The sequence below is a fragment of the Chaetura pelagica genome, unplaced genomic scaffold (genome assembly GCF_000747805.2).
Source record: "Chaetura pelagica isolate M959 unplaced genomic scaffold, ChaPel_1.0 scaffold108, whole genome shotgun sequence".
NCBI classification, from domain to species: domain Eukaryota; kingdom Metazoa; phylum Chordata; class Aves; order Apodiformes; family Apodidae; genus Chaetura; species Chaetura pelagica.
The window spans coordinates 2,977,661-2,994,035 of record NW_009970718.1 but is presented as its reverse complement, the minus strand read 5'-3'; the positions used below and the strand labels follow the sequence as shown (position 1 = coordinate 2,994,035).

At 38.4% G+C, this 16,375-nt stretch overlaps 1 protein-coding gene across 1 annotated transcript in view; it reads left to right on the top strand.

Annotated features, from left to right (window-relative positions):
• Positions 1–16,375, top strand: part of ADAMTS20 (ADAM metallopeptidase with thrombospondin type 1 motif, 20) — an 88,932-nt gene that overhangs the window by 3,869 nt on the left and 68,688 nt on the right. Inside the window, exons 2-4 of the mRNA XM_010006297.1 lie at positions 1–255; positions 12,213–12,375; positions 15,370–15,626. The exon at positions 1–255 is cut by the window's left edge and continues 3 nt beyond it. Of these exons, the coding sequence (XP_010004599.1) occupies positions 1–255; positions 12,213–12,375; positions 15,370–15,626 (675 nt within the window). The remainder of the gene's footprint in view (positions 256–12,212; positions 12,376–15,369; positions 15,627–16,375) is intronic.

Here is a 16,375-nt window from a genome sequence, read left to right as displayed (position 1 = left end):
AGCAGGAGGAAAAGGAGCCTGGAGGCACCGCTGGAGCCCGCAGCTTTCCGAACGCATTATCAGCTCCGTGCGTACGGGCAGGTCTTCCAGCTCAACCTGAGCGCTGACGCGGGCTTCGTGGCCGCTCGGTACCGCGTGGTGCACGTCGGGGCCCCGCAGGAGCCGCCGTCCCCGGATCTCCGCCACTGCTTCTACCGAGGGCACGTCAACGCCCGGGAGACGCACGTGGCGGTCTTCAGCGTCTGCGGTGGCTTGGTAAGCGCGTCGGCTGCGTCCTCCTGTCTCCATTCATACTCTTTTCCTCCCTGGAAGAAATATAGCGGGATGCCTTTGCCACAGAGCTGAGCTGAAAATTCTCAGGCATTTTTCCAAGTAGTTGGTCATGAAATGTCTTGGCACAGGCAGTTTGTAGTCATGATGATACTTCTTTGGCGGGATATACAAATGCTGCTTTCAAAGGATCTATTGCTGGCCTGTAATAAAATTGGTTGATGTAACTCTCGACACCAAAAGCACTAGAACAGAGAAAAAAACATGCCTCAGGACACACAGTGTGCTATTGTTTTGATACAGCGATGCTGTTAATCAGCATCAGTTATGTGTTTGTAGGTTTATAGATACTGTGTGGTTATGGGTGAGGAACAGTGGTACTTGAGATAGTGAGAGAACTGGTGTTGATGATTTTGTTCCTTTGCTTTCAGCAGTGCCATAGAGGTTCTCTTGTCTCTCCGTCCCTGCCTGGTTAGTACCTTATAGTTTGTGCCAGGTATGCTTCCACTCAGGAATCCTTCAGTGCCTTTAAACTGGACCTTGTGAACTTTCACCGCAGCTTCCAGCTGGACTCCATGTCCTCAGTCCTTGCCTTGCTGACTGAGTGCCTAGTCTGAGCCACCAGCAAAGGCCTTGCAGTGCTCTTGGGACCTCCTCTCATTGCTCAGTTCACCTTCTGCCCAGGCACACACAGCCTTGCAGAGGAAGGGTATGCAGAATACCCAGCACTGTGGCTGCTTTCCCCTTACTAATGAAGCTGGTGAGGTTTTCAGGAGAGGAAGCATAACCTTGCATGGTGCACTTCTTGTGGGACGTGCCTGTAGTTCTTCAGGGAGGGACTGTGCGGGAAAGAAGAGGTGGTCATAACCAGCTGGTAGCCTAAATCTCTACAAAAGATTGTCCAGCCTCTCTCAGAGTCTTCAGCCTAATATTCTTAATCCTCATGGATTCAAAGTAGATGTTACATTCTTCACTTGACTGCCTGGCAAGACAAGTTTTATAGAGCCCAGAAAAGAATGGATGTGAAAGGAGGGAGATAGAGGCCAGGTGGAATTTTCCTGTGAAATCATACACTCCCTGAAAATGTTCTCCACTCCCAAGTGGAGCTACCCCCAAAAGTTAGTTAGTAGGAAGATGTGTTTTTGTCAGGGTTTTAAAACTTCATAGCTTTGTGCATTCAACAAGTGCACCTGCAAAAATAAGCTAGTCAGTTACTTCTCTTTCACTGAACAGCACCATGCTTCATGAATACAAGCAAAGATTTAAGTGGGACTGCTGCCAAGGTAAGATACTACTTATTGTGAGACGGTAGAAACTAGACTAGTGACTTGGTAGCCCCGTATTTATATCTATTTTAAGTAAGATCCCTTCTTTTAGTAGCATCCATTTTCTTCAGTGCTGAAATTGAGTTCAGTGTATGGAAATTAATTATACCCATTAGTTCAAAACAATCTCTTATATCTTGTCTTCTGGCTTTATATGTACAAGGCAATTGCTGTAGATGAATGCTGTAAAAGCTGGGGAGGAAAACAGAACATGGACTTAAATAAATAGGTACAGGGAACTTAACAATGGAATTAAAAAATTTTCTCTGAGTATGTGCCTGAGTGATCTGAAGTAAAAGCAGTTACTTGAAGTTCAATGTATCCTGTTATGTCTCCAAACTCTGCACTGTCTTCATTCACAGCTTCACTCCTGCTTCTCAAGTTCCTTGTTTCTTTTTTGAATTCTCAAGTTCACTATGTTCTCCCCCTCAAACTATGCTTTCCCTTTTCACCCTCAGTTAAGCCTTTTTCTGAGTGTGCCAAGAGCATGTGCAACCCAGAGTACCCATGGAGCATTACTTAATGGCTCCTGACACTGTATGCAGTTCTGTTGTGTTACATTTCAGAGCATGCTCTGGGTTCAGGGATGCAAATGGCAAAGGGAGGTTAGAAGGTCAGCAGGGAGTCTGTAGTAATTGCCAGGAGGGAGTGTGTAATTAGGGAAGTCTGAGATGCCATCAAAGGCAGAAGGTCACTTGCAGTGATGGCCTGGGTGCCTACTTGAACATCTGATCACATACAGGCATATTTATTCCTCTTTTAATTTTTGAAAAGTCACACTTTGTTTAGCTTTATTTTCCTAACTTCTATATATTTTTTTACTTTTACTGCATTGGTTAGTTATAGCTTTCTACAAACATGAGAAACAAGATCTACTCAGGATATCCCTGTATGCATGTAGACTAAAGAGACATCTCAAGCATCATCCAGACAACAAAATCAAAGAGGTAAAAAAAAAAAGAAGGAAAATTTACCTTTTGAGAGCATTTATTTTGAGAGTTTATTAACAAATACAAATAAATACCAGTCCATAAAGTATCTTAAAATGAGGGAGCCATCACCATTTATAACTAGACCAAACCATCAGTTCCTAGCAGGTCCATATCCAAAGAAAGGAGCTTTATTTTTTGATTTTTAAATCTTGAATGAATGATATAGTAACAGTTTTATTCCTTTGAGAAGCCTGACAGTCTTTCTTGGAGGTCAGGAATATGTTTACTGATGCTACAGATAGTTCAAATCAGTTTTTGTGAGCTAGGAGAATGCGTGCCAAAGGTGTTTTATGTGCCTCAAGGACAAGGTAAGAAAGGAGGAAACATACATCTTTTTGGGTGTTCGGTCTCTGGAATACAGAACCATTTCACATGCTTACTGACTGGCAAAAGTTAGGAGGTAGGAAAGTGCAGGTGGATCTTTTCTTGCACGGCTTTGCTAGCTGTTGGCTTTCTGCAGTCCAGTAAGGCAGGATTGCTTTGTTCAAATGTAGCTTCTGGAGTATGACAAGGTCTGCATGACAGATTCCTTCCTTAGGAGCTCCAGGAAGCCCCTTAGTAACACTGCTGCACATCAAGCTTACTTTTGACTGTTGAATGCCAAGAATATGAACTTAAGTGTAGATCTTCAGAATTTCCTCAGTACAAGAAGTGTTTATTTTTTTAAATAATACAGGTCAGGGGATGACCTTTCTGAGAGATTTTGAAATCAGTTCTTTATGCTCCTATGGATGAGTGCAGTGGTGGTTTTTTTTCAGGAAAAGTAGGCAGTTCTGGAATTTATTTTAATGAAATGTATTTTTTCATTGCTTAGTTTAAGTAAACAAACCCCAGAAAACCACAAAACTTGCTAGAAGGTACTGCTTGCCTAGCTAGCATCTAGTTTCTTGGGGAGATCTAGTGCAGGTAACAGGCTCCAGATGTTTGTTCTGCAGTTTTGTGCTGCCTAGTACAAATAACTTCTAAGACTTAAAGCTGTCTTTGAAAGACATAATTTAACACTTGTAACTGGAAGATGTGCTTAACTTGACATAACTTACTCTTTGATTTATGGACTGTCACTTCAAAAAAAGTTACCTTCTAAATCTGACAGATCAGTTTTCAGCATTCAGATCACATTTATAAACCTATGAGCATCCATAAGCACATACCAGTTTTTCTTGATTTTTATCTTAATATGTAGAGACTCCATCACAGGCTAGGAAAAAATCATATTAAAATGCCAACTCAAGACAGTCAATTTTTGTTTAGACAAACTAAGTCTTATTATTGCTGACTGGCTGGTGTGATGATTTCCACTTAACAGTTCTGGTTTCACTTGTTATGTAGGTGTATAAGGTGAGTCACTAGTCCTGAATCTCTGCAATACAACAGTAAAAAAAATTAAGTTCTTCCATTATCACCCTGTGAGTTTGTTCTATCACCAGCACAAAATAGTTTCAAATAGGACTGACTTTGCAAGTAAAAGATAAGATGTTATTTTTTTGGTTGTTTCTACAGCTAAACAGAACAAAAAATGGATCAGAAAGTAGACCAGACTCTACCTTTCCTACATCTAGATAAAAATTTTGTACTTAATTGCTTTATTTGAATTTTTAATTTATTTTTTTTAATGCTTGCTTCTCTGATTATTTGTTCTTTTGCTCCTGTCATAATTTCACTTAAAATTTTTATCTCATTTACTTTGGTTTTTTTTCCTGTTAGCTTTTCCCTAATATGTATTCTCACAAGCAGGACCAGTTTTTAATATCTCCCCTTCTGTGACACTTATTTAGCATTTTTCAACAGCCTATTTTAATTACTACTGTTTCCTGCTGGTCAAGGCATGAATGGCACATATCTTTTAGTACTGCTATTGCATCTCCTTTTAGCTTTAGATGTCTTTTTCACATACATCTGGAAATAGACCATAACACTTGAATTTACATTATCTGGTATCCTAGAGCCAGTTTCTGCCTGTTTGCTTTTGCAAAATCTGTATTTGTAACACAGTTTGTTTTAAAATAGTAAGACAGCTTAAGTCCCCCCTGTAGCTGTTACAAAAAACCTGAAACATCTCCAGTACATTTTCCCTAGGCTCTTAACATCTTACTTTTCCTGAAAATATCTCTATGAATCCTATGCTTTTGCACATGGACCACCACAGATCAGCAAGTGCAGGCAGTAATTGTAATTTTAAACTGAGAAAATGTATGTAGCTATAAATTGCACAGCTGAAGGTCTGTCACAGAAAATGTCTGTTGGAAGCAGTGGGACCTGCATATGTGTCTGCCTTTTCACCAGCAATTATGCATGACTTGTCCTTTACGTAGGCATGTCCCAGTCTGTTTAACATTTTATGTCATGGGTGCTCAACCATCACTGGCCTGTATTTTGCCCCTGTCCTGTGCCTTCCCAGGCAGCTATTTGAGGACATTCTATCTGCCAGATAAATTGTTCTGATGGCTGCAGCCTCTTCTTAACTGCTGCCTTTATAGGGGATCCATAATCTCATCATTTTGGATTCACACAGGTGAATTTGCTGCAAAGCTGTGGGCAACCACAGGAGGTTGGATTTACTTACATGTATATGAATATGCACATTCATTAAACTTCCAGAAAGTACACAGCAGGTGCTGTGCATGAACATAAGTGATGGGTGTGGGCTGAGGACACAACATACAGCCCTTTGCTGGCCCTGCTGAGCCAAATTACTGAAATAGTGTGCAAAACGGCTCAGCTTGTCCAGTGTGTGTATAGTAACATTTCCAGCTCCATGTGCCAGGCAACAGCTAGCTGCCATAGATTTTGGGAAATTCTGTGCTCTTGGGGAACAGATAGGCTTCCCACATAAGATAATTTATCTGCAGTAATCTCAGTTGTCATTCTGTTTCAGAAGTACCCTCATGTAGAAAGTCACAAGATTATGATAGCAAAGTGAGACACTGAGAGCAGGTGATACCTTGAGTGCTTTTGTCAGTATGTGTATAACCAGAAGGTAACTTACTGTGTGGTTGACTAAAACAGGTGAAAATGTAACCATACCTTGCATGTACTTGAGTGATAACTGCCTCGTGGTGTCTGTGAGGTTGAAAGTGCTTTCTGGAGCTGTACATCTCCCAGTGAGAGGAAAAGGTGGCTCTACATGTGCTTTAAAACATCAAAGCTAGGAAGTTCTCTTTAAACAGTTAAGTTGCAAACATACATTTGCTTGAAATTTACTGAGAGAGACAAGATAATATGATGGCATTTCCTCCAGTATGACATCTACAGATCCTCTAGGTCTATGTTCTGTGGGAGTATTTAGCTTGATATTTATTTATTTTTATATTTATTTTGATATTTAGTATATTTATGTGTTAATAACAAAAATCCCTAAAAAACAAAAATCAAAGCTAACCCTCTCCCCCACAGAAAAACAAATCAAACTATTTCAATGTATATATAAATTTCATTTTACCAGTTTCAACAGGTATTCCAAATAGCTGCTTTTCTGTAATGAGATTTCCATGTATATATCTATGACAAAAGCTGTTATGTATAGTTTTTAACTTAATTGTTTAGCTTGTTCACTGTGAATTGTATATAAAGGCAAAAATAAATAATTTGCCCCTCACTCTTCCTTCCACTTCAATGAATTTTGTTAATTGCTATCATCCCTGCTCTTTGCAGCTGTCTTTGGGATTATTATTGTAACATTTTCTCAAGTTCTCTTCTATTTAGCTAGTCTATTGTTACAAATTGTATTTAGAAACTCTGCCAATACCATTTTTACAAGCCTTCAACCAGATCTTCTTGTCTAGAATAGCCTTACAAAGTGATGTTCTGGTTACCTAGAGCCAGGACTTACGCTGCATGCAAGAATATTCTTTCACCTTTCTTTTTATCCCTCTTATGAGGAAAGGCTGATGTAGCTGGGACTCTCTAGCCTGGAGAAGAGAAGGCTGAGAGGACACCTTGTTAATGCCTGTAAATATCTAAGATGTGAGTGTAAGGAGGATGGAGTCAGGCTTTATTCAGTAGTGCCCAGAAACTGGACAAGGGGCAGTGGGCATAAACTGAAACACAGGAAGTTCTGTGTGAACATGAGGGATAACTTTACTCTGAGGGTGACAAAGCACTGGAACCGACTGCCTAGGGAGGTTTGTGGAGTCTCCTTCTCTGGAGACATTCAAGACCCACCTGGATGCAGTCCTGAGTACTGTGCTCTAGGCAATCTTGTTTTAGCCAGAAGGGATAGAGGGTTGGACTAGATGATCTCTAGAGGTCCCTTCCAACTCTGATGATTCTGTGATTATGCAAAATGTAAATAAATACCTTTTGTGTGTGTGTTCTTGAATGGAAGTAACTTGGCAGTAGATACACTGGATCCAGTGCTGCAATAATCAGAATGGCTAGATTGGGTGTGATCTAAACACAAGTTTGTAAGATCCTTTCAGGAGTTTACATAGAATTTAAATTCCAATCTGGAATTATATAATTGTATTAACCAGTGCCTGTCAAGACTGGGACACTTATGAGCATAGGTGGGTACCTCATCAGTTATGTCCAAAATGTGATTAAGTGTGCTAAAGATGTGATTGCTATCTGCCCATGAAATCTTAACATCATGGAATTTCTAAGGAGATGCAAATAGATCATACCTAAATTTAGGATGAAAGATATTTTTTCTCTATAATAAGTTTTTAGCATTTTATTCTGTTTCTGAGGCCTTCAAATATAATGTTGTTTTCAGTCACTTCTACAAAGGTGTTCCACCAGAAAACACTTATTCATTGATAGATATTTCTTCCCTGTTGCTTAGCTGGTGTGTTGCTTATTATTTTCTTATTTTTATTGTAGTAGCTCTAGTTTCAGTTAATCTGTTGGCTTTCAGCCACTAACAGTTGTTTTCTAGCTGAATTACCTTCTAGTAGAAATAGTTTTTCCAGATTTTGGCAGTGTACTGTGATTAGATAACCTCTAATACTTATTCTTCAGTGAACTAATTAAGCTGTGGTTAAGTGTCTCATTAGAAAACATTGTAACAGTGGAGCAGGAAGAGAAGGGTGAAGGGCTTCTCACATGATTCAGAAGAGCTTTGAATTAACACAAGAGGGAGGGAGGTTGGAAGCACAATAGTATGAAAGGAAAGGATTTTGTAATTTACTTTGCCCATGAAAGTACTTTTGCTGTAAACTACTTGCAGGGTTTTGGTTTGAGTTAAGAAGCCCTACCATGAGGGCATGAAAAATATTTGAGTACATCTTACCTGGGAGGGAGTCTGCCAGGTTACAGCCATGTTTTCCAGAACTTGAGTTGTTCATTTAGCATTTTTCTGAGACCTTTTCATTTTTGCTGTTGGACATGTTTCTGAAACCTGCTCTATATCCCTTATGTTTTCCATGTGTTTTATGAAGTTTCCCTTATACACAAGGATGTAATTTGTATGTGGGCATGGTGCATGCTCTAACCATAAATTCTGCAGTATTTATTTCTGCTACTCTTGGAATAGAGTAAATACATTGATTAAGACTATACAGCTTTAAGCCATTTTAAACCACTAAGACATACCATATATAGTGAGTAGCTGTGTTGATCCACTCAACCTTGATTTAATATGAAGTGTCTAACTGATCCTGAGTATTTTAAATCCAAGAAATAAATTGACTTTCTCATGTGGGTTTTCTCGTAAATTTCTTCAAATTGATGCATGTCCATAGTCCTGGGTAGCACTCCCTCTTTGGACCACTGATTTGTCATGTGCAAAAGATTGATTTCAATTTTTTACTGTACTTCTACTGAAGAGATCTTTTAAATGTGCTCTTACCTCATTATTTGAGAACAGAAATAGGATATTTCAGGCAGATTTCTTATTATATGATTTGCAAGGCATCTGTAGATGATAAGTAGATCCAGTTAATTTCTGATTTCATTTCCTGCAAAAGCTTGGGCTCCTGTTTCAGCAACTTACCTCTGTACATCTAAGTGATTTTGGTTTATTTGATTTTGCCAAAAGTATTTTTCATTTGGATCTCAAAGCCTACTTCTTTACGTGCCTAACTCAAAATTATGGCTCCATTTTTATCATCAGAGTCTGTCACCAGAGTAAATGCTGCTTTCATGAATGAAGGACTGTAACACAGCAGGACTTTAATAATTTGTATTAAAAAAATGACATGAATCTTAACATCAGTTCTTCCTGCTTTGTCCCTGAGTGACAGGCTCTTCTTGTCTGTTCCTGTCATTTTGCCCAGAAGGTTGCACCTCCTTAGGACTGACAAGCTATGGCATATCTATTTTTATGAGGCCCTTCCCAGGGCTGCACAAAGTGTTCTCAATATGCTTGATCTGCTGTCCTCTAGAAACCTGGGATATCCTGGGATCACTGAGATGTGAGAAGGCTGAACTGAACACAAAAAGGATCCAGCTTGAAGACTACTTGTAAAGAAATTAAATGGAACTGAGGGGAAAAAGTTTTTATGCAAGTTAGATTTAAACAGTATTGAAAGGAAAAATACTATTTAGCTGGGTCTTTTTTCATTCTGCAACAAAGGTGGTGCAGAAGATCCAGCCACAGTGGATTTACAATAAGGGTGGTCTTGGATGATGCATACACTATGTATCATGCAAGACTACAGATAGTGTGACATATGCCTAAAGCCTAACAGACTTTTAAACAGTGAAAACTGATAACTGCTAGAAAATTCCCAATTTCAATGGCAAATTATAATTAAGTACAATACCCTGGACACTAAGATAGTCTGCTGCAGATTTTAAGACTATTTTCAGGTTGTTTTAAAAAACAAAACCTCTTCTCGCTTCTTGTGGAGCTTGCTCCGCCATTCGCTGTACCCCTGAGTTTCAAGGTTGACCCGAACACTTAATCTGTTAAACCATATTACATAGGTTATCACTGTTCTCTTTTTGATCAATGCAGAGTCATAGAATGGCTTGGGTTGGAAGGGACTTCAAATATCACCTAGTTCCACCCCCCCTGCTGTATGCAGGGACACCTCCCACTAGACCAGATTGCTCAAAGCTCCATCCAACCTGGCCTTGAACACTTCCGGGGAGGGAGCATCCACAGCTCCTCTGGGCAACCTGTGCCAGTGTCTCACAATCCTCACAGGAAAGAATTTCATCCTTACATCCAATTTAAATCTACCCTCTTTCAGCTTGAAATGGTTACTCCTTATCCTACATCACTTCCTCCAAGCTCAAGATAGGTGCATTCATTTGAGAAAAAAATAGACTCATAGAATCCTTAAGGTTGGAAGGGACCTTAAAGATCATCAAGTTCCAACCCCCTGCCATGCGCAGGGAACCCTACCACTAGATCAAGTTGCACAAAACCTTGTCCAACCTGGCCTTAAAAACCTCCAGGGATGGGGCATCAGCAGCCTCCCTGGGCAACCCATTCCTTCTCCTCACCACCCTTGTAGGGAAGAATTTCTTCCTAATATCTAACCTAAATCTCCCCTCTCTCAGTTTAAAATCATTACCCCTTGTCCTATCACTATCTTCTCCGGTGAAAAGCCTCTCCCCAGCTTTCCTGTAGGCTCCTTTCAAGTACTGGAAGGCTACTATAAGGTTTTCTTGGAGCCTTCTCTTCTCTAGGCTGAACAGCCCCAACTCTTTCATAGCAGAGGTGCTTCAGGACTTTGATCATCTTGGTGGCCCTTCTCTGGACTCTCTCCAACAGGTCTATATCTTTCGTGTGCTGAGGACACCAGAACTGTACACAGTATTCCAGGTGGGAAAGAAGGGAAGCCTGAGAGGGGATCTTATTCATGTTTACAAATATCCGAAGGGTGAATGTCAAGAAGTAGGGGCCAGTCTCTTCAGTTGTGCCCTGTGATTGGAAAAGGGGCAATGGATGCAAACTGGAACACAGGAAGTTCCACTTCAACATGAGGAAAAACTTCTTTACTGTGAGTGTTATGGAGCCCTGGAACAGGCTGCCCAGAGAGCTTGTGGACTCTCCTTCTCTGGAGACTTTCAAGACCCATCTGGATGTGTTTCTGTGTGACCTGCCCTAGGGGATCCTGCTCTCTCAGGAAGGTTGGACTTGACCTCCAGAGGTCTCTTCCAATGCCTGCCATTCCATGATTCTATTCCCTACTGATTAAATTATTCCGTGGTTTTTCCTTCTCGTAGTCTCCTGAGAAAAGCTACTTAAGCCTTAGGAAACTGTGAATTTGGTTGAAGTGCAGAGAGAAAGAAGAGATTCTGTTTAAGTCTTTCATAATTGAATGCATTATGGGGCAGAAAGGTGGGAGAAAGGAGCTTAAGTTTTGTTCATTGTTTATGTGCTAGTGCTTTTGTTAGTAATGAAGTTCCTTTTGTTCCCACTGCACAGTTACCCACGTGTGTCTGCTACAAGGGGGAGGGGAAAAAAAAACAAGGAGAAAAACACATTAATGAAGCTGTGAGCTTTGAATTTCTGGAACTTCTTTCAAAGTATTTAAAAAGAACATCAGGCCAACACTGTTTCTAATCTATAGGCAAAATGCCAATTTAGAAGAAAGATGTTATATAAATTATGTAAAGAACAGAAGACAACAAATCAGTCTAGAATTTGGACCGCTTTCGAATCCTGAATTGCTTGATGGCCTCTGCTCCCCTTACTGTGAGTGTTATGGAGCCCTGGAACAGGCTGCCCAGAGAGGTTGTGGACTCTCCTTCTCTGGAGACTTTCAAGACCCATCTGGATGTGTTTCTGTGTGACCTGCCCTAGGGGATCCTGCTCTCTCAGGAAGGTTGGACTTGACCTCCAGAGGTCTCTTCCAATGCCTGCCATTCCATGATTCTATTCCCTACTGATTAAATTATTCCGTGGTTTTTCCTTCTCGTAGTCTCCTGAGAAAAGCTACTTAAGCCTTAGGAAACTGTGAATTTGGTTGAAGTGCAGAGAGAAAGAAGAGATTCTGTTTAAGTCTTTCATAATTGAATGCATTATGGGGCAGAAAGGTGGGAGAAAGGAGCTTAAGTTTTGTTCATTGTTTATGTGCTAGTGCTTTTGTTAGTAATGAAGTTCCTTTTGTTCCCACTGCACAGTTACCCACGTGTGTCTGCTACAAGGGGGAGGGGAAAAAAAAACAAGGAGAAAAACACATTAATGAAGCTGTGAGCTTTGAATTTCTGGAACTTCTTTCAAAGTATTTAAAAAGAACATCAGGCCAACACTGTTTCTAATCTATAGGCAAAATGCCAATTTAGAAGAAAGATGTTATATAAATTATGTAAAGAACAGAAGACAACAAATCAGTCTAGAATTTGGACCGCTTTCGAATCCTGAATTGCTTGATGGCCTCTGCTCCCCTTTGCATGGTTCTAAGCTGGTCCTGCTTGGTTAGACTTGGATTCTCTTTACTTGTGTGATCTCCTTTGTTTCGTTAACTCTGGTGATGATCTATGAAACACTGTTAATATGTAAGGAAGTCTTTTATGAGTTATTCTGGTGGGATAAGTCTCTGAAACTTCTCTTTGCTTTGCCTGCAAGCTTCCGTGTTCAGGTTCCACTGAAGTTTCCTCTGTCTCATGTGCAAATTTACTTCCATTACTTTCAAAATATTATCATAAATATTTTATTATTTCCATGAAAGTTATTTTTATATAAATATTTTTAGTGGGAAATAAATCCATTACTTCTCTGTACTTTCAGATGGGTACCTTTAAGGCACATGATGGTGAATATTTTTTAGAACCTCTGATGAAAGCGGATGGAGGTGAACATGAAGATGAACATAACAAACCACATCTTATATACAGGAATGAAGAACTTAAAAAGAAGTATAAGAAATCCCATAAACCTTGTGAAGTTTCAGGTATAGTAGTACCTTAAATTTCAATATGACTTTTTCAAATGTCAGATATTTAAAAAAAAGGGGAGTTTCACAAATTATATTTATCTCCAGGTTGTTCCAGTAGACCCTACATGTCTTTCATGTAGGCTTACCAGTAATTTCTTTTATTTCTTTCATTGGTTTATTTACAGGTAGGAGAAAATATGCGTGTTAAAAAAACCACCAATGGTGATAGTACAGGAACTTTTCTGTGGGTTTACTTTTACACCTGCATTGCCCTATATGTACACATTTAAAAGGTAGACTGACAGGAGTTGTTTATATTTGCAAAAGATAATGAACTTATTGCAAGTCTAACAGGTAACACAGCACGTCTGTCTTCCTTAATAATGGGAGTTTTCAATACTGCCCATTAATGCACGTTTTTCTCCGTGAGAGTATTTTAATAATTTATTCGTATTACATATTCAGAAAATGTAGTTGTACTTCATTAATGTTAAAGCAAGTATGAGTGTATAAATGTTCCTGTTTGAAGAAAAGGAAAATAATAGTCAACTATATTTCCTTAAGGAATATCTGTCCAGATATTTGAAAATATAAATTGCAAAAATAATGGTGTAGCTTCGCTGGCTAGTGCTTTTAATTTTGGAAAATTCTTAAAACATATTTTATGCTGAGAAATAATATGCTGAGAATTCTGCTTTTCTGTAGATACTAAGGTCAGAAAGCAACCATTTCTGATAATTTTGTATTTATCAACTTCTAGTGAAAAGTATTTCTTATCTTTAGCTCCATTTTTAGGAAGTTGTTGAAATCTATTCATTTATTACCATCACAGAACAAGGAGTTAGTACTTTGTTTAAAAAACAAGCAGATGTTGTTATTCAGTTTTTTGATGATGAATAATATGTACTGAACCAAAGTAGGAGCTTTTAAGTTTGTTGTGTGGTTTATTTTTTTTCTGTGTTGCATGTGAGAATTCTATCAATTCATTTATTTGAGCCAGGGATTGCTGTGGTTTTGGGGGGATCAAAGTTGCAGAAGTGTTCATGGAGAAAATCCTTGTGTTGTTAGTATTTCTGTCTTTCTAAAGAAGAGACTTGTCTCCTTTAACATGAGCCTTGTCTTGTTATTCATATCCTCTCTTCAAGTATAACAGAGTGTATCTAGCAATACTTCTGATAATCAGAGTATCTTTTTCTCTAGTAAGTGAACCTTGACAGAGGATATTGAGAGGCATAGCATTCAGTACATCTTTTTAATTTGAAATTGAACCCTGATAATGACTTCTAAAATTGTCCAACTAATCCTTTCCTCACTTTGTACTGGTTTCTTCTAAATTAACTTTCTGATGAACAGTTAATTGAAAAACCTGGTACCAGCCTTGCTCAAGTTGGAATAGGACATCTGCTGCATGTCCTCTATCCATAAGTCCTGTTTCCTTAATACAGGGAAGTTCATTTTAGTTTGCCATATGTTTTTTTATAAATACAACAGTTATTACTCTATCCACTCATTGATTTCTGGTGTTTATAAACAAAAATAATTTGATTTATTTTGGTATTGAATTTGCCTTGGCTGGTCCGTTTAAGTTGTCTTTAAACTCCCAGTTTAAATATAGATGCTGTTTCCTGTTTTGTCAGTACTTTGAAATCTCTGACACCCTCTGTGACATAGTAAAAGTGGTCTGCATTTGAGATTGTTTCTGCCATTTCTCTTTAGTGCATCAAACTCAATCAGTCTGAACACATCTCATATGTGTATGTGCTCATGAACAAGTTCCTTTTCAGTGTGTCCTCCAAATTCTCCCCTCATTATTGTCAGTGCTAATAGTTTTTGCAATTATTTTAGCTATATTTGTGACTGACTTTTAGGCAATTACTTTAAGGTGCTCCTTGTTGTCCCTCTACTGTTGTTTTCAGGCTGTTTTGTGCCCTAACTTTAAAAAGGACAGACTGTTGTCGTATCAAAAGTAACTTGATGTTTATGGATGAGAGCTCTTCCCTTGAAATAGGGAATGCATAGATTTAAATCCTCTGAAGTTGAGGGTGGTGGAGTTGGGATCTCTGACTTCTCAAGTCAGTGCTCCAGTCACTAAGTCATTAAAATAAAAAGAAGACATATCCTTTGGCAGCTACTTTGAAAGGAAATCTAGCTTCCAGAAAGACAGTGGAAGTTTATTCTGAGGGAGCTGAAGTGTCTAGTTAGACCCTTAAATTCTGGAGGGTAGTGAGAATTCAAACATGCTTCTCAGTAAAGCATTTTTTTAGCTATTGCTAAGGTGATTCCCTGATCAATGCATGGATTTTATGTATCAGGCATCAGAAACATCTGGTAGCTGGACTATACAGCATTATAGGAAGTGTTATTTTACTTGGCTTGGAGGTATCTGAGCAGGTTCTATATTTGCTTTGGAACTTGATGCTACATAATGAATATTCACAAAGCTTTCAAGTAAGTCATGAAGGCTTTGGATTCATACTTGCTTATGAAGCAAAGTCTATACTTATATAAATATGATGGTTATATACATGAAAAAAGTCAATAGATATTTATATTCAGGACTCAGGCCTACTCTTTGTTATGGTTGGTTTTGACTGGTTCTGTTGGTGTCAAAGGTTTCTGTGTGGAAATACGAATTTTGTTTCATTAACTTGCTTTCTTTGATGCAGTACTTAAGGTGTGGTGATTGTCTCCTTCCAGCCTGCCTGTTAGGATTATACTGGATTCTAGGAACTGGGTTATACTACTGTCTCTTTTTTTAACAATGAATCAATATATGGCAGAACTATGTGACAATATGTGAACTATGTGACAATATACAAGATATCTAATTTGATGTTACTATTAAAGTCTTCAGTGTTTAATATGTATTTTTTAAATCCTTGCATTGGTCATCTTGGAAACAAGATTATTAGTATAAGTTTGTTTTGTCTATCTTGGGCAGCCTTTTCCGCATCTGTCTTTTTAAATTTAGAAGCTGCATTCAACAGTAAATTGTTTTTCACTTTACAGAAAAAGAGTTGAAGAAGAGCACTTCACTACCAACCTTTCACAGTTTAAATGAAGGAAGCGATGTTTTACAGAAGTCTCTCAGTTTAAAGTATGCTTTGAATAACCTATCTGTAGAGGATGGTGGCAATCCACATTCCAGGAAAAAACGTTTTCTTTCATATCCAAGATACGTAGAAGTGATGGTTACAGCTGACACCAAAATGGTTCGTCACCATGGGCAGAATTTACAACACTATGTACTAACACTGATGTCAATAGTAAGTAAACTTAATTTCATACGTATTAGATATTTCAGTCGCTGTTCTATTGTTTTCTTTTCTACAGCTCCCCTGTCTTCTGATTTTATCAAATTGTTTATTATAAGAAAGAGATTCTATAAACATTAAAGAAAAAAAAAGTAGGGCCAAAACTTCAGATTCAATACTAGATCTTCTTGGTTTAATGCAGTAAGGTGGGTAGGTGAAATGTTGTAATCTTTCCTGATTTGCTGTTGCATTAGAAGAATTCTTAAGCTTCAGTGACTTATGGACATATGGAATATGACATATGGAATAAATACAGTAGACAAAGTTTAAAAGGCACTGGGAAAACATACTTAATTATAATTTTTTTCAGTAATTTCAAATTTAAATGGGTCAGACTTTGAGTTTGTATCATTTAACTGAGCTCTTTCTGTAGTTATTTTTTTCTTGAACCAAAAGTCTCTTCTTCTGTTGATACAGGCTGTAGTAAAATAAGTTTACCATGACATTTGTTGAACCATTTTTTAGGAGAAGGTGTGCTAAAATATTCTCCGTAGAAATTATTTCTAGATTTCTGTCCTTCCCTTCATTCAAGAAAGCTAATTTATATGAAACTGCATCTAACTTTGGGCTTGCAAATTAAGACTCCTACATATAGATGTCTATGGAGATACCTGCTTTAAATAATAGCTATTCAGCTAACCACTTACAGACATCTAGTTTTGGATGAATAGGTGAGCTCTTTAGTTTCCACTGGGATCAAT